This window comes from Euprymna scolopes, chromosome 27 (assembly GCF_053919585.1).
Source record: "Euprymna scolopes isolate OS-2025 chromosome 27, ASM5391958v1, whole genome shotgun sequence".
Taxonomy (NCBI): domain Eukaryota; kingdom Metazoa; phylum Mollusca; class Cephalopoda; order Sepiida; family Sepiolidae; genus Euprymna; species Euprymna scolopes.
In genome coordinates, this window is record NC_136508.1 from 35856291 (window position 1) to 35874679 (window position 18389).

Sequence of the window (18389 nt, forward strand, 5' to 3'; positions counted from 1 at the left end):
TTAATGATCGAGAAAACATTTCCAGTGATACCGTAGCTGGAAATCTTGTGAAGTAGTCCCTTATGCCATACCTTATCGAAGGCGTTTGATATGTCAAGAGCAATTGCCCTAGAGAGGAAGCCTTTGTCAAGAGATTTGCTAATCCTATGAGATATAACAGTTAGCACATCTGCTGGCGGAACGGAAACCATATTGCATGCCACTAAGAAGGTTATTTCTGCTGAGGTGGTTGACTACTTCTCTATTTAATATGGATTCCAGCAGCTTACTCATGACACACAGGAGACTTATTGGTCTGTACTGAGAAGGAGATGACTTATCACCTGAATTCTTAAATACAGGGCATACTGATGAGGATTTCCAGGGTGTTGGGAAACACTTCTCCTTAAGGCAACGCTTAAAAAGATTTGTAAGTATGGAGTCAAGTTCTAGTTGAAGCCTTTTCATCACAATGATTGGAATGCTGTCAGGGCCAGTTGCTTTACTGGAATCAAGGTTCTTGAGTAGCTTGATGACCTCACACACAGATATTTGTATGTTGCATAGCGTGTTGTCTGTTATAGGAGGAAATATGGGGAGTTGATGGCCTTCGTCGTATAGGGTAGAATTAGCTGCAAAGTTCTTGGCAAATAGTTTGGCCTTATCTGATGCTGATGAGATGACCTCTGGTCCATTGATAATGGTTGGGATAGAATGCACGCTTCTGTTCAGGATCCTGTTTGCTATTTGCCAAAACTGGTGGGAACCAAGCCGCTGCTCAGCTACTTTGGATTTAGCAGACTGGGCATATAGCTCTCTTGCATTTTTTATTACTCTTTTGCAGTGGTTGCTGGCAGTCCTGAAAGCAGCTTTTACGTTGGTAGCTATGGAAAAAGTGGTTTCTGTGCGTGATGGCAGCAGCACATTCTGGGGAGAACCATGGCTGGCTGTTAGGTTTTTGTTGGTATTTTTTAGATGGTATGAATTGGTCTATGCCTACAATTAGCCATTCGGTCAGGTCTGATACTATGGAGGGCACATCCTTTTTAAACATGTAATGCAGTGGTAGATCGGATATAATTGTACGGAAGCTATCCCCGTCAGCGATATAGTATCGATATACAGTACGGTGTAGAGGTACATCTGAAGACTTATTGCATTTCGTTTTTATCTTAACTGATACAACCGAGTGGTCAGAAGATCCCTGAGGAGACAGAACGGAACTTGAACATAGCTCAGGGGAAGTTGTGAGAAAAAGGTCTAGAAGGCTAGCATACTGACCGGAAGTACCGCGCACTCGGATGGGTTCATGAATAATCTGGATGAGGTCATAGGCAATGGCAAAAGCATGACAGAAACTCCCCTCATCATCTGTCTTGTTGGAGTGGATGTTAGCTGAAGGGTGAGCAGACAGGATGTGGTCAATTTTTTTCAGAATGCTATGCATCATTTTTTCCTGTCCTCAGTCGGTAAAGGAAGCAATTTTTATTTTTGTCCTAGTCAAATTGGGTCATTTTTGGGAGCTGGATTTTCCCTTCATTAAAAACCGACCTTTGTGTCTTTGTCATCATAGATAACCAAGTAAGTAGGAACTAAATCATTATTTAGTTTGAGTTAACTTCTTTTTTCACCTGTAAATATCGAAAATGTTTGCTGCTTAGGCATTGCGTCTTACACACTTCCGGAAATTCAACAAAACTACAACTGATGACCCTCCCTCCCTCCCTCCACACACACATGTATACACCTGTCTGTCATGACGCATACACTATTGATTTGTCTGACAATTGCAAATCATCCCATGTAATACAATTGCACTTTTAATGCGTTCTAATACAATTGGCAACGGTATACATTGATTTCATTCTTTATTATTTACATATTGAATTTGCTTCATAACGTCCTTTACAAGGATTAGTGTTGTGACCTTGCAGGCTCATAATGATCAAAACAAACACACTGGTATAATTTACAAAAAAATGTATTATCAAAACTATGTTATGGAAGTACACCTCATGATTCTGGCGCCATAACTGCTACAACAAAATTCAAAATTGTTTTCACCGCCATCATCGTCATTCAGTTTGATATCCATTTTGCATGATAGCATGCATTGGATGGCTTTAAGAGATTGATTTATAAAGTAACCTATCTCTGGCCAGGTCTATGAATATACCTCTTTCCATCAGGTTTTTATTATTTCATCTCATGTGAACTGAACCTGCTTCCACAACTGTTCTACATTTACTAATCTAAGAACTCTCATCCATTATTTCGACGTGACCATACCATCAAAGTCTCCTGTTCTGCACACATCTCCCTATACTTCCAATATTTAATTTTCATCTGAGGTTATCATTACACATCCATCGTATCATTTTCATTATTTCTATCCATGCAACTCTAACTGGCCAGGTTTCACTTTTATACATTATCACACTATGCACATATGCCTTTGAAATATTATTTTTACATGATAACAGGTTTAACGTAAGCGTAGATGTATATTTACTCTAATTGCTGAGGATTGTTATCTCAAGGAAAAAGTATGTTTTTAATAAAAAAAAATATTTTTTAATTAAAAAAAAAAAATACTTCCAAAAGCAATCTCTTTAGCGTTTTCCACTAAGTTTTCATAGAATCATTGGTAAGGTGTTGTATTTTGTCGACTTTGTTTTGTTTAATACATTTATTATCGTTTGGTTCTCTTGTATTTGTTTTAATTTGATCCTAATAAAAATATTATTGATCGAATGTTAGTGAGAACAAGTTTTATGTAGAAACTTCTTTTTAAAAAGTCCGTAAAAAACACTCATTTGAATTTAATATTGGATAAATATTTACCGTATGTAATTCTAAATGAAATAAATATTTACCGTATGTAATTCTAAATGAAATAAATATTTACCATATGTAATTCTAAATGAAATAAATATTTACCCTATGTAATTCTAAATGAAATAAATATTTACCGTATGTAATTCTAAATGAAATAAATATTTACCGTATGTAATTCTAAATGAAATAAATATTTACCGTATGTAATTCTAAATGAAATAAATATTTACCGTATGTAATTCTAAATGAAATAAATATTTACCGTATGTAATTCTAAATGAAATAAATATTTACCGTATGTAATTCTAAATGAAATAAATATTTACCCTATGTAATTCTAAATGAAATAAATATTTACCGTATGTAATTCTAAATGAAATAAATATTTACCGTATGTAATTCTAAATGAAATAAATATTTACCATATGTAATTCTAAATGAAATAAATATTTACCATATGTAATTCTAAATGAAATAAATATTTACCATATGTAATTCTAAATGAAATAAATATTTACCGTATGTAATTCTAAATGAAATAAATATTTACCATATGTAATTCTAAATGAAATAAATATTTACCGTATGTAATTCTAAATGAAATAAATATTTACCGTATGTAATTCTAAATGAAATAAATATTTAGCAAACACTTTTGAGGATAAGAATAAATACACTGTTGTATAATTTTATTCAATTAAGATTTTTTTTATCTTTAATGGCAGTTATGTGATTTTATGAATCCCATAAATGCTAGGATGAGATGATCCTTGTTTATATTGAACATTACTTTTAACTGTTGAGTCTTTTAGAGATTATTTAGTGATGAGGGTGTTTGTTAACCTTTTCATACTCCACACAATTTATTCAGTCACAATAACCGCATGCCTCTGCTGTTGATAATTCTGAAATAAAGAAAATATAAATTCAAATAATATTTCTACCGTAGTCAAAATAGTGTATGTCCTGAAATACCTTATGCACCCTATATATATATATATATATACCTTTACTCATCTCAGAAGAATTGTACTTGATGTCTTTATGCACAACATTTTAGATTTTCTTCTGAAACACCATCTTCTTTTGCAATCAGCTTGGTGGATTTTCTGGGATTACCACCAATGATGTGCTGTACTTGTTGAAATACATTCAAGTGTTTCACCGTTATCATTGTGTCTAGAAATCCTCTTACATTTTGATAATGGTGATACTTTTGCATCTCAAACCTTTAACTCTTTTGCAAACTTTGGAAACGAAAGATAAAGCAACTTTTCAAAATGGTTCTATTTCTAAATCGTAATATTCAATCTTTATTTAATCATGATAATTGTGTGCCTCTACATTTATTGTGTAATTATAGAGGATGACATTGGTAATTCTGAAATATAGAAAATATAAACTCAAATAATATTTCTGTTGTAGCAAAAAAAAATAAATAGCAACCTACGCACTCTGCATATGTGCAACACAAATGTTTACACGAAATATCAAAACTTTCCTCCACAATTATTTAAGTTTAACTCTACTTGCCATTCAACGATCATGTAAGCTTGATTTTCTGACAAAATTGATTGCATAAATGATCGGCCATAAAAACAATTGTTGTAGAAGATATTTTACTGTTCTTCACATTCAAAAATGGTAATAGAACTATATATATGAGTAAAATACATGATGTATCATAAGATGTTATGGAGACTGGAAGTGTGGGAAAAAAAAAAGGGAAAATGAGAAATAAATTAAACACAAAAATAAATCATCAAAAATAAGACCAGTTTTGTTCGAATGAAGACGTCTGTTGATCCAAGCGAAACTGGTAAATTTCTCGTTTTTGATGATTTAATCCTGTTTAATTTATTTTGTTATTTTTTCTTTCTCTCTCACATATATATATACCACAACAATTTTATTGTTACTGACTCTGGGGTTTTTGTTTTTAATATAATCTTTAGTTTTCATAAAACGATTTCATTATTTAATCCTTTGTTAGCATAGCAATCAAGTATTTGGTTCATTAGTTTCTCTATAATTTTCTATCAACTTTTATAGGTTAAAACTTTTGAAACTTAAGTTTTATTTCAAAATTTGTTTTGTTGTATACACTTAACTGATTTTGTTAAATTTTTTTAAGGTAATCACTTAAGATTTAAAAAACGCAAACAAAAAAAACAAACAAAAAACTAACTTACCTTAACTGACTAGAAACCACCCCTAGCCTATAGGTTAGTGGTAACGTGGACCTATTTTTACTAAAATAAAGTCTATACCAAGGTTTCCCAACCTTTTTTGCAAACTTCTCTCTCTACAACACTCAAATATCCATATAGTTTATTCAACAAAATTCTACACTGTCGATCAAATGGCAACAGTAGCAACTATAAATAAAATGGCTCAATTAATATATCAAACCATTGCTAATACAATAATCAATAAAAATCAAAATAATTACAGGAATCACCAATGTGAAGATTGTTTTTTATGATCAGCAATAAGTTGAGAAACATCTATTAATGTTACTAGAAGCTCTCTTTCTCCTCCGCTTAAAGGATCTGAAGGACCCCCTATATGATAAATTTGACCATCACCCACCTGAAGTCTCGTAATGCCCTCCTCTCTGGTAGGCAGTATAGAACCCACTGGGAAACCCTGATCTACACCAGTTGTATTGTACGGAATCAGATAAGTGTATATGACGAAATTTTTAAATGACAAAACTTTAAAAACTCAAAGAGGCAGCACATGTGCTAAAGAAGAGAGGAATTACGAAGCAGACCAATTAAATTCATAGCTTCTGGAAACCTCTAATTGTAGGAAAAACAAAAATTGTACACCCTTTAAATTTCGGTCATGGAAGAGAGATAATCCCCTGTTGATCTTTATTAGAATTGCCACCCCTTTGTCAACCAATTTTTTTTTTCTCACATACGAAATCACAGCCATAAAATAGAGACTAACTCACAGAATACGAAAATATCTACGGAGCCCGTAACTTTTCTCTTTTCTTTTGCAAACAACAATCAACATGTCTGAAGATGGTCGAAGGCCAATTATTAGTATTAAAATACCTAAGACAAGGATTGGACTTTTCTTTAAAATTGACTTTCTTCATGGTGGAATAATTTTGAAGAAAAGCTAATAAAGTTATGTGAAAATGTTTTTTGCAGAAATATTTGGCAAACACTAAAGGTTCCAGGCAGAGTTGAGGCAAGAACAAATTGGCATTAAAAATGGTTTTTATATTGTTTTTTGTTAAATATTAAGTGAGGAATCATTTTGATTTAAAATCCAATTAGTATTACGCATGTTAGCTTGAGAAAAACATGCTTGAAATGTGCTAACATTAACATAGTAAGTGAAATCAAATTGGACTTGATGTCATATGATTTCGTTTAATCAGATAATGTTAATGCATTTCAAACATGCTTTTCTTAATTTTACATGTGTAATACTAAATGGATTTTAAATCAAAATAATTTCTCATTTAACAAAAATAACATAAAACCATTTTTAATTCCTGTCCAGATTCTTTTTCTTTTTTTTTTTTTTTTTTTTTTTGCATTCTGCTCTGGCTGAGATTTTTAATGTTTACCAAATATTTTTGTGGCAATTGGGTTTTGCAAAAAATGTTTTTTTGTAAAAATGGTTAATATTTCACATGCAAATTATGAAATGCATTCATTTGATTATTCGGACTACTGTTTTTATCTTTGTTATTTTCACTACGTTTCCACAGATTGCAACATCTTGCCTTCTTTAGGCCCATCTTTTCAAATGTGAGAATCTTTGTCAAACTCGAGAGCTGATACAAACTTTCAAACAACATTTCATTTGATCCACAGGGGTAGATTGTCCTTGTTCTATTAGTCATGATTTTTTTTTTTTTTTGTATGCTTTTGTTCACACCAAACAAGTCATCTTACCATTGAAGCATAAGGGGTTACTATGATAGGATAGGGCAACTTGGGTGGGGAGTTGAGCAGCAAGATCTTTGTTCACATTACATTTAATTTTCTGCATGTTTGTACAGTCCAGGTAGTAGGAAAGATATTCCAAAATTCTTTATTTAATCCACCCAATTCCAAATTTTGTATGCGTTCTAGAGTTCGACAAAGATTCACAAGTAAAAAAAAAAAAAAAAATGCAATTGAAGAATGGTAAAAGTTTACATCGACTGAAGTGTTGTGAAAATAACTAGGATGAGAATCTTTATACGAATAATACAAATTATCCATCCTCATCTCCAAAATTTCTAAGATTTTTTTATTTTTTATTTTTTTTTTAAATATTGTTGCATTTAGTCCTATTTTAACGGTCATGAGTAAAGTTGCAGTAGAGTTAATAAGCAGAAAAATAAATAAATAAACTAAAAAAAAATAAAAAAATTTACAAATGCCAAAAAGTTGAATGTTTGACCACCTGTATACTTTAAACATTTTGAAACTGTTTTCAAATTTAGATTTCATTCAAAGCTTTGTTTTTTCAACAAAATGGTTACTTACCCCACTATTATGGTAGGTTTCATTCCTAAAAAAAAAAATGGTAAAAAGAAAATAGCTTACCTTTCTACTAACTCTGTCTGAGTGGCACGTCCATCTTCAGGCTTAGGGTTAGTGGTAAGATAAGTCATTTGTTTTTATCTTTTAAACCTGGAGTTATCAAAAGCAAAGTCCCCCACCTCACCCCTCCTAAAAAATTGGGCGTCTTCATTTTTAGATAAATCAACTTAGCAATAATAAAATCAGGAATAATTAATCTTACAATAAGATGTCATTTGTTAAGATAAGTCGACGATAGAGAAAAAAAAATTTTTTTAATGTATGCATAGGCGTATAATAAGAAAGCGGTTAGCAATGTACAATACCAGAATGTTGAAGTAATGTGATATATAAACGAAACAACAAACGAATGAAGGTCGTGTTGATTTTATGAATCTTTGCATATCAATTTATTTTTCAAAATCAATCGCATATATAAATTAGAAAATATGAACTTACTGTTTAGCTTAGTTTGGGTCTCTTGATTCCTTGGGGAACATATGGCCGTAATAACACTCCTCTAATGGACTCGGTTCTGGCTGGGCCTCTTCAGTTTGATCCATGTCATTCCGGCAGCCCTGGTCCTAGCCTCAATGCTTCTTTTCCATGTCTGCCTCGGGCGACCAATTTTACGCTTACTTTGCGGGTTCCATTCAAGGGCCTGCCTGGTGATGTTGGATGCAAGCTTCTGCAAGGTGTGGCCAATCCAGTTCCATTTTAGGGTTCTGATGTTCCAGGTACCTATCCTGGTTTGGGCCTGGGTCATCAGAATGGTTGTCGGCGCCCTAGCTTCCTGGAGGTTTTCACCTGCTCGCATCATGAACTCTACTAGAGAGGACCCTTCCTGGGCCAAGAAGTCCACAGATGATGTCGTTGCGGTTTCTGTAAATTTCTTTCTTTTACAGAATTGGGTTGTTGGCCCCATTCTAACCCCCAACCTGGAGGGACCAGTGAGTGCTCTTAGTCTGATCAACCTGTCTGGCTTAGGTGAACCTACCAGGAGACAAATCTCCTGCCAGCATAGCTATCTAGGTCCTAGAGACATGCAAGCCCCCTAACCATGCTAAGGTTGCACTCACTTTACCATTTAATATAACCAAAATGGTAAATGTCTTTGATAATTTCGAGAATATACTTCTCTTTTTTGAAAAAGAAAAAAAAAAATGATTTTATATTCATGTTCCATTCGTACAGCATTAAAAAAATTTTTTTTTTTTTATGCCTTATTTTAAAAAGTAAATCTGTATTTACTGATTTATACATGTGAAAGAGTTTGAAAGATAACAATAGATATAGAAAGATGTATGTTCTTAATAAGACCTTCGTTCGTTTTTGTTTGTACATCACTTCAACACCCCCGTATTCTACATTGATAACAGCTCTCTTCTAAACTTGCATTGTTCACCAATAATGCATCAAGCAAACTATCCTTTTTTTAAATTTTAATGTGTTTGATGAAAGTTGTTAGTTTTAACTCGTGTTGGGACGATTAATTGGGAATCGGAAAAATTGATAAATTTGGGGATATCGGAATCGAAAAAATTGGTGTCTATTTTCCGATGCCAAAACGATTCTTTTAATTTTCTTTTTGTATTTGATTTTGTTTAAAGCAAAATCTACCATTTCTGGTAATAATGATGAAATTGATTTTAAAATACCAGTAAAGCTAAAATCTATAGACCATTCTCCACAAATGTAATTTTACATTTAGGAAAATACCTGCATATTTAACATGTGTTTTTTATAGAATTGGGGAAAATAACAACTCTATAGTTAAATATTTAAGGATTTATAAAGAATCAGAATCTGGAATTTAGTACGGAACCAGTAATTTTATCGGAATCAGGAAAAATATTTGAATCGTCCCATCACTAGTTTTAACTTTTTCTTGTTTTGTTTTTCTTGATTTCTCATCTGTTAACTATACTGCAATTTTACACGGTCTTATTCGGTTTAGTTTCTCTTTAATTTTGACATTTTGAATATTAGATGGCACTCAAAATTTTACATTTGTCTTAGATTTGTCAATATTACATGACCATATATTTATATTATTTGAATTCTTCAGACTACTGTTCTCATCTGGAGTGTCATTTTCACGTTTCAGCTGATGTAACCTCTGACGTTCTTGAGGTGTATCTAATCCAACTCTAGAATCTGCACGGTATTTTGAATGGAACCCTTTATTTAATCCACTGAAGTTTTGTTCAGTCAGTCATGACCGGGTAGAAGTCTGCAAAGACCTATGGCATAGAGGATAAAATACTTGGTAAAATTCAGTTATAAATGATACTCTTCTTTCAGTCAGTGGTTCAATCCTCAGTGCAGGCAAGACTCGGAATACAATTGCAAATTACTTTGGACTTCTACCCGGTAAAGACTGACAGAACAAGATCATGCTACCCTCCTGGATTAAATGAAAGGTTCTATTCGAAATTCTGTGCAGATTCTTGAGTTCAACAGAAAGCTTACTGAGTTTTACTATTAAATAGATACACCTGAAGAAGGTCGGAGGTTACATCGGCTGAAACGTTGTAAAAGTAACACTAAAGATGAGAACAGTAATACGAAGAAGCCAAATTAGATGAATGATCAATCCTCATCTCAAAAATTCAGAAACATTGATATCTTGTATAAACATCTTTGTTTCTTAAATGATTACATTTTGTTTTTTTTTTACTTTAAACTCCTGTGAGCATTGTGATGAAGCAACATTTAATTGATCTGTAACGTTTCTCATCAGAATATTAATTCATAACTTTTACAAAAAGATATGTATGTATACATACATACATATATATATATATCACAACAATGGCTCTATAAGTAATATTGTACACATTTTTAACTGGTATCGTGTTATCTAACTGGTGGAGTTGTCTCTGTGCTGGCAGATGGCGTCGGAGGAGAATTGTGCAGCGGGGCGACGGCAGCAGCAGCCATGGCAGAATGCAGACGTCCAGGAGCTGATACTCGTCCTTCTTGACCAGACTAAGCAACTGATTGAGCTCATAGTCACTAGCACGCATTCACATGGGCTAGTGACCAACACAACCACCATGACTACAACCACAGAACAGAATTCAACTGTTTCTAGTAGGTGACTCAGCCCCATATTCTCAACTTTTCTTTTTTTTTCTTTTTTTTTTTTTAAATCCTATTACCTTTTCTTTTTCACTTTTTTTTTTCAATCCAATCTTTTGCACCAGAAAATATTTGAGTGTTTTATTTATTTTTTTTTTTTATGTACCCTATTATACAGAGTTTTAAAAAAAACTAATATTTATTTTTTTCTTGACAACCGTACATAAAATATTAAAATTGTATTTATTGTTGAGGAGACTTTTGTTTCTTGTATTCTATTTTGTTTTTAGTGTTTGAGGCTTAAGTAGCAATGATTTTGTTACAACAAAGAATGAAAATGTAAACACTTTTTTTTTTAATGAAGTTTTATTTTTTTTTAATTGGAAGTCGTGGGTGATGTCACAACAATCACCCATTGATGCTTGAATTGTCTGTTTATATTTAAGAAAGAAAAAAAAAGCATCTTTTCACACAAAAAAAAAACAATTTATTTGGATACAAATTTCCAATTCCTTAATTGCATCCAAAAAAGCACCATCCGTTTTTTTTCTTCCCTGTTTTTTCTTATTTATAAAAATTATTTCCCATTGAATATTTATAAAAATAATTCCCCCATCGAATATTTATAAAAAATAATTTCCCATTGAATATTTATAAAAAATAATTTCCCATCGAGTATTTATAAAAAATAATTTCCCATCGAGTATTTATAAAAAATAATTTCCCATCGAATATTTATAAAAAATAATTTCCCATCGAATTTTCTTATAAAAACTACTGTTGAATCGAAAATTGAAAAATCGGAATTTTATAGGTTATCAGAATCGAAAAAATTTGTGCCTATTTTCCAATGCCAAAAACGATTTTTTTCTATAATGTTAAATTATTTCTGTTTGAAACTTAATCATTCGTAACTCATATTAATGGTGAAATGATAAACATTTTATTTTGAGCTAGCAGTAAAATTAAAGATCCTAAAATCTTCAGATCATCTTCACAAGTGTATTTGTATGTTTGGGAAAATATATGCAGATATTTCATAGGTTTTTTTATCAGTAATCCGCCCCCGACAATAAATAAATGAAAAATAAGCAAATAAAAACAATTCTATATTTAATCATTCAAAAGAATAAAAATTAGGAATTGTATTGAAATCGGCGAAAACATATTGAAATTGCCCATCACCAATAAAAACAGAAGTGGATGTTAAGACATAAATCTGTAAAGCAGTTTAGTTATAAACAAGTTTGTATTCTAAGCAAAAATTAGTGCTTGTGTAGATTGATCTTTTAAGCCGACACATTTCAGGTGAAAACATTAGTACGTACTTGTGTGTCGTATTGAAATTAGTATAAATTGTAAATATTACAAAAAATTATCCAGTAGAAAAATAATAAGTGAAAATAAAAATTATCAGGTTTAGTGATGTATGGAGTTTTATTGTATGTTTTAATGTTGGCGAATTCGCAAGTTCCAAGGGGAAATTTTTTTTTTTTCTTTACACGGTGGTCACCACTTATCAAGGCCCAGAAGCCACTCAGGGATAAGGGTTATTGCAAGTACAGTACGTTAGTGTGGAGATTTGATGAAGTGTTTACTTAAGGGGGCGGTTCATTAGGAATTTGTTTACGTTGGACTAGAAGACATCCAAGTTGTAGTCAGGTGGGAAGCAGGCAGACGGAACAGAGTTCCACAGGCGTGCAGTTCTAAGAAAGAAGCTTTGTTCATGGAATCCACATTTTGATTTAGGCACAGATAAAGAGTGGGGGAAATTTTTCACAGTGGATTCAGCTAGACGGGTGTTTTTCGTGAAAGATTGGCGAGGGGGGACCAGAGATTGGAGTTCAGATGAGCACCTGCCATGGAAATAACGATAAAACAAGGATAGGCTCGCAACGTCTCTTCTGTGGGAGAGAGGTTGCAGGGTAGAGAAAAGGGCATCTCCCACTAAGCCACGAAGTCTGTTTTGTACTCTGTCAAGGCAGGATAGGCTGTTTTTAGCAGCTCCTGCCCAGATATGGTAGCAGGTAACTGCAATCAATCATTTTTGACTAAATACATATGTACCACCATTTTTAAACACAAGATCTCTTAACGTAATTGTGGCTGATTTTTGTTAAAAATACATGAAGCACATTACCTAATGGATCATTATTTTTTGTACTGTTTTGAATTCATCCTAATTTCAACATGACATATAAGAACGTAATAATGTCTTCACCTGAAATGCGTTGGTTTAAAAGATAACCGATCTACACAAGCACCTCTATTTGTTAACATAAGTTTATCTGCAATCAAAAGATTTTTGATATTTGTACATCTATTTCTTCATTTAGAAAGAAAGTTCTAACCCGGTTGAAATATTCTGTGTAGGTATTTTTAACTGATACGTACAATTTTTCAATAACTTATCTTACTTTTATTGCTTTCCATTTGTTTGATCCATTTTATTGCCAAATATTTAAAAATTAAAATGAATCCACTTCTCATATGCTATACGTTTCAACCAGATTTGCTGTTTTCTTAAATAAGCAACCAAAAATATCAATAAATATCTAATATTTCAAGTTAATTTGTTACTTTTTAAATTAAATTCTATTTGAAATAACAACTACCGTGAATACTAACAATGCAAAAAATTGTAAAACACAATTTTTCGTATCAGCTAAAATATTGAGCAGTTAAAATGGTTAGAACAAGAATTTCTGATTATATCAACATGGGTTCAATTCCACCCAAAAGCAACCAAACCTTCATCCCTCAATAATGTATAGCGGATCTTGGGTTTACTTTTGGCATCCTCGTAATTCTCGCTTCCTTTGTTTCATCCTTTATTCTTCACATTCTATGAGCTATGTTTCTGACAAAGGGGAAAGATTTGCTGTTTTGGAGGGTCAGTATCTAGCTGTATAACACTCGTCATTGTATAGTTTATGACTCTGATGTGTTATTTATTTATCATTAGCTCCTTAAGTGGCTTCATGCCATGTCTGGAGTGATTTCCATAAATAATTATCAGTTTAACTAGGATCAAATTGTAAATTTAGAGTTCTCTCCCTTGCCTAGGATAAAATCCTTGATAAGGAGTTTTTGCAAAACATCATTCTTAAAGTTATTTTTATTTTTCATCTAAGAGTTACATCCATTACAACAATTTTCGGATGATTATAAACTATATATTTTCTATTCATTTTTAAGGTTGAATCCATTTTTATAATTTTTTAGTTGAGCAGATTTTATTCAGACCAATAGTTCTTACTGCCAATTTGCGTTGGTCTTTTTAATTCTCTTTTGCTACCAAATCCGTCATTCGTTCTTTGCCATCAATCATCCTATACTAATAACGATCCTATATTACTACCTAATTTACCTATCGTAGTGACTTGTCAAAAATCTACACAAATCCAGATATTTTATGTTGCTATGCAGCCCCTCTATGAATCCCTGTCATAAAGTGAAATTGAGGCTAGAGGATTTTTGTTCATTTTTAATATATACGTATATATTAAAAAATACAACTGACCTTATAATTATTCTGCTTGCCTGTCATGTTCAGTTGTGAAGAAAACTATTGTGCAGCTTGAAATATAGAGTAATCTTGCAACCATCTCAGTTGTAGGTGCTCGCTATTAATTACTTGGCTTGTTAGTCTTCGGAGCAAGATCCTCCGTGCAAGTATCAGTGTTGATGGTAATATCACATTGATGTAACATTTCCAAGCTAGTTTTTTTTTTTTTTTTTTTGCGTCTACATTCCTTTTTCCCTTTCTGACTCCAGCATTGCCTCTTGTTTAACTTACTAAAGAATGTCATCTGTTTTTTAATTTGTTTTGATTATTTTTTTTCATTTTTACTTTTACTATGAGTTGAAATGTCATTTTCTGGATTATTTGTCTTTTTTTGAATACTTAGATAGAAATTAATAAAATGAAATATTATGAAATTAAAATTGTTCTTATGTTAACAATCCGTTGTTTTCTGGATTATTTATCTTTTTTTAAATACTTAGATAGTAATTAATAAAATGAAATATTATGAAATTAAAATTGTTATGTTAACAATGTGTGTACTTCTCCAACACACCCCTTTTTAACCTCATCCTGTTTTTTTACCCTTCTTTACCCCCCCCCCCGCACACACTATTTTTAATGTACTTAGGTTTATAAGATAAAAAGCTCAAATTAAATTTTATTCCTATGATATTTTATTTAGACAAAAGGATGATACAATTATAATGCCTTTTTTTTTTACAATTTTCAAACAGTTAAACAATTTATACTTTTTCATTCAACGTAGATTACAAAAGTCTACTTGTTGCATGAAGCTATAATGGTTTGGGATGGAGTAGAGTGTGGGTGCGTTGTCATACAATACTTTTCAACTTACCCAACACTAGACTATTTCGTTTAAATACCTCATTTCACTGTATGGGTTAATCGTACTTATATAATCCCTAATTTGTTTTAACATTATTTTATTTACACAAAGAAAGTCTTCATAGTATATGTAAGATGTTATAAATGCCATTTTCAAAGTTACCATGACCAAAGTGATTTTCTTAACCAATCCTAACCCTAACCACAAATTGTATTTTATATAATGTAATGTATCTGCCTAATTTTTCTGCTTTCAATTAAAATAATCTTATTATACTAGAATTCTGGATTTGAAGTGTTTGTTTTATCTCAATATGACAAATAATAATTTGAGTTATCAAGTTTTGCATTCAAACGTTTCATACATATATAATGTCGGAATTAGGCTAATTTTATGAGCAGGAAAAAAGAAAGAATGCCTGGTTAATTAAAACAGCTAAATATTTAATGAGTGACACTATTGGCATGTGTTACAAATGTTTTTTTGAAATCTCAAAGGATTTTATCTTCATGCGAATTTATTGATGTCTAATAAAAATGGATATTATCCATTAAAATCACTTTTCGTTTGAGTTCGAGCAGCAACGTTATGTTGATTAGTTGTAATGAAGCTTTATTTAAATAAATATTTATATTCCCTCTAGCCCCTCTTCTGATGGGAAGCATTAAGCTTCGAAATACCTTGGTATAAAGAGCATATAACACCTCTCCCAATTCTTACTTTTCTTTATATCGACAAACACAACTATATATACCAATATATCGCTTTGTCTTGTCTATAATAAATATTATATATATATATATATATGTGTGCAGAAATTGTTAAATCTTACAAAATTCTGTTTAACTATATTCCTCTTGATCTTTCCGATAATCTTTTTTTTTTTTTTTTCATAGTCAAAAATGTCACCCAAGATAATTTGTTGAAGAATCGAAAGTACTTATGGTACATTAAAACTTTATTAGTTATTTTCGCTTTCTATAAAAACAAAACCTAATTTTTATACAATAACCTGTCAAGATACAGAAAGCTCTACATGGATGAGTGGAGCAAATAATATAAGAAACAATTGATGACAATTTAAATAAAATTAATTTGATTATCAAATCAATAAGGAAAAAAAAGTGGAATCTATATATATATTTTCTACTTAGGAGTTACCATTTATCAAGGCCAGACAGCCACTCGAGGATAAGGGTTAATGAATGTAAGGCGGTCGTGTACTAGTCTTTATATACCAATTTTGGAGGAAAAAAAAAACGGAAGAAAAATCTCCCTATTTGAATAAGTTATAAGTTCAGTTTTTTTCTGGTTTTCAGGCAGCTGTGCAGTTACTATTTTTTTTTTTTTTTTTTTTTTTTTGTTGATATTTCTGTTTTTTAGTGAGTCCATATCTCTCTTTATGCACTGATGCAGTAATTCTGCACAGTCAACTTGTAATACGCAAAATACTCTGATGAATTGTTCTACAGTCATTGAATTTTTTCTTTTCTCACTCAATAATTAGCATCGGCCAAAATCACTTTTCATTTTTCAATATCTTTTCACATTTCATTCCAATCTTTCATGTTCATATTTTATTTCCAGATAAAATCTTTAAATGTTTTACAACTTTATAAAAACAAACGCGTCACCAAAACCCGAAAATATTTGTTCATTTGATTTGAAGAATTTAATTTTTCTAATTAACATCTACTTGAACTTTTTTTTTTTTCACTGCTGAATCCATTAGTTTAAACATTGAATCATAATGCAGTATTAGGTTTAAACCTTTCTAAAAAAAAAAAATTTTTTTTTTCGACAACATATGTTAGGAAAGTTATTTATTAATTATTATTTAGGAATGTTAAATAAATAACTTTAAACTAATTGTTTTTTTGTTTTGTTTACTTTAATTAATGGTGAATAAGCTAAAATCTTATGACCAATCTTGTGGCAAACAAATTCCTTTAGAGTTGGCACTTCATGATGTCAGAATTTCTGCAATCTTTAATCAAAAAATAAAATTTATTTATCCAAAGAGTTGGAGTGTAGTTTTGAAAAGTAATTGAACAATAAAATCTATGACTGAGTTCAGTTTCTGTCTGGTGTCTCATTCGCAAAGGCGGTCAACTGAAGCCATGGATTTAAACGATGAAAAACAGGCACGAAGCTGGTAGCTAGCTGTTGTCTTTCATATTTATTGCTGAAACCGGGACTGGTTAAATTATGCTGATGACTCTGCTGCCGATCAGTGTAAGTGGACTATGTTGACATAGGACGGAATGAACTCATTTTGAACTGATTCAACCCAATCTGATTAAATTCTGTTACAAGTCATATATTAAAAGTATTTCTGACACTTTTATCATAATACAAACTTTGAAATGGTATTGCATTGTTATAAACTTAGTTTAATTTGTTTAAAAGATGAAATAAGTACACGTTTCAAACATCAAAATTACACACTGTATTCATCCGCACATCTTTTGATGTGTTTCACATCTGCAGATCTGCAATATTAATTGACATTTGATGAAACGTTATTTTTCATTATTATTTTTATTATTATAATTTTTTTTCATCATAATCATTATTATTAAATATGTTAGCTACTGTGTTAAAATGACTTTATTTTATCAATTTTTTTTCTTTTTACCAGAAATTGCTGATAGCCAACAATTGTTTCTTTTAGTTTTGTTTGATAAATATTAATACCGTACATATTATGACTTTTTTCTCCTCCTTTTTGAGCTGATGAACAACTATGTTAAATAGTCATCTCCAACGAGAGGACCATATGGCTTGTTTCCTATCTTACTAGCTGGCTTGCTTGCTTTGCTTTTTTATTACTAATACAACTAACCAGCACTTTTTACCTTATTAACTCTAATACTTTGATTACATGCCGTATTTATTGACCGACATCTGTGCATATTTACAATGTCTGTGTACCTTTATAACTAATTCAGTTTTCATGTGTAAATACTTACGTGAATTATTTTGCTGATGACATTCCAGGTTTTTATATATTTTGCCTCTTTATTTGTTGAATTTGCATTTTGTTTCATTATTATTAATGTTTGTCTATTTATATACACACAAAACCATTTCCAGTGTTATGGGGAAAGAAACAAATAGCAATTCAGACAATTCCTATAATTTGAAATGAATTCCGAAATAAATCCTGAACTCTCATTTCATAATGAGACGTTTTCTTTTTTTTTTTTTCCTTTTTTCTCCTTTTTTCTCCTTTTTTCTTCTTTTTTTCTTTTTTTCTCCTTTTTTCTTTTTTTCTCCTTTTTTGTCCTTTTTTTAAATTTTTTTGTTCTTTTTTATTTTTCCTCCTTTTTTCTTCTCTTTTTCCCCCTTTTTTCTTTTTTTCTTCAATTGATAATATTTTGTTCTTATTAGGGTTGAAAGCACAAGTGTTACACTATTTAACCGCTCTTATTCTTTTATTTTTATTTCTTATTTAATGGGCAATGCTGCCTAGCCCTGCTAATATATTACAAAAAATATAAAATGTTGGAATTGTTTTAAGCATCCTTTTTCATTTGTGAATAGATGTATCGATAAACACTGGGATAAAAAT

At 31.2% G+C, this 18389-nt stretch overlaps 1 protein-coding gene across 40 annotated transcripts in view; it reads left to right on the plus strand.

Moving 5' to 3' along the window:
- The window catches only part of LOC145248812 (rho guanine nucleotide exchange factor 11-like), a 609361-nt gene that overhangs the window by 577118 nt on the left and 13854 nt on the right, over positions 1–18389 (plus strand). For 36 of the 40 annotated variants that reach the window (XM_080110472.1, XM_080110474.1, XM_080110473.1 and 33 more), the window contains one exon: positions 10250–10451. The exons of the other annotated variants lie outside the window; for them this stretch is intronic. In XM_080110472.1, the coding sequence (XP_079966598.1) occupies positions 10250–10451 (202 nt within the window). The remainder of the gene's footprint in view (positions 1–10249; positions 10452–18389) is intronic. 40 annotated transcript variants of the gene reach the window in all.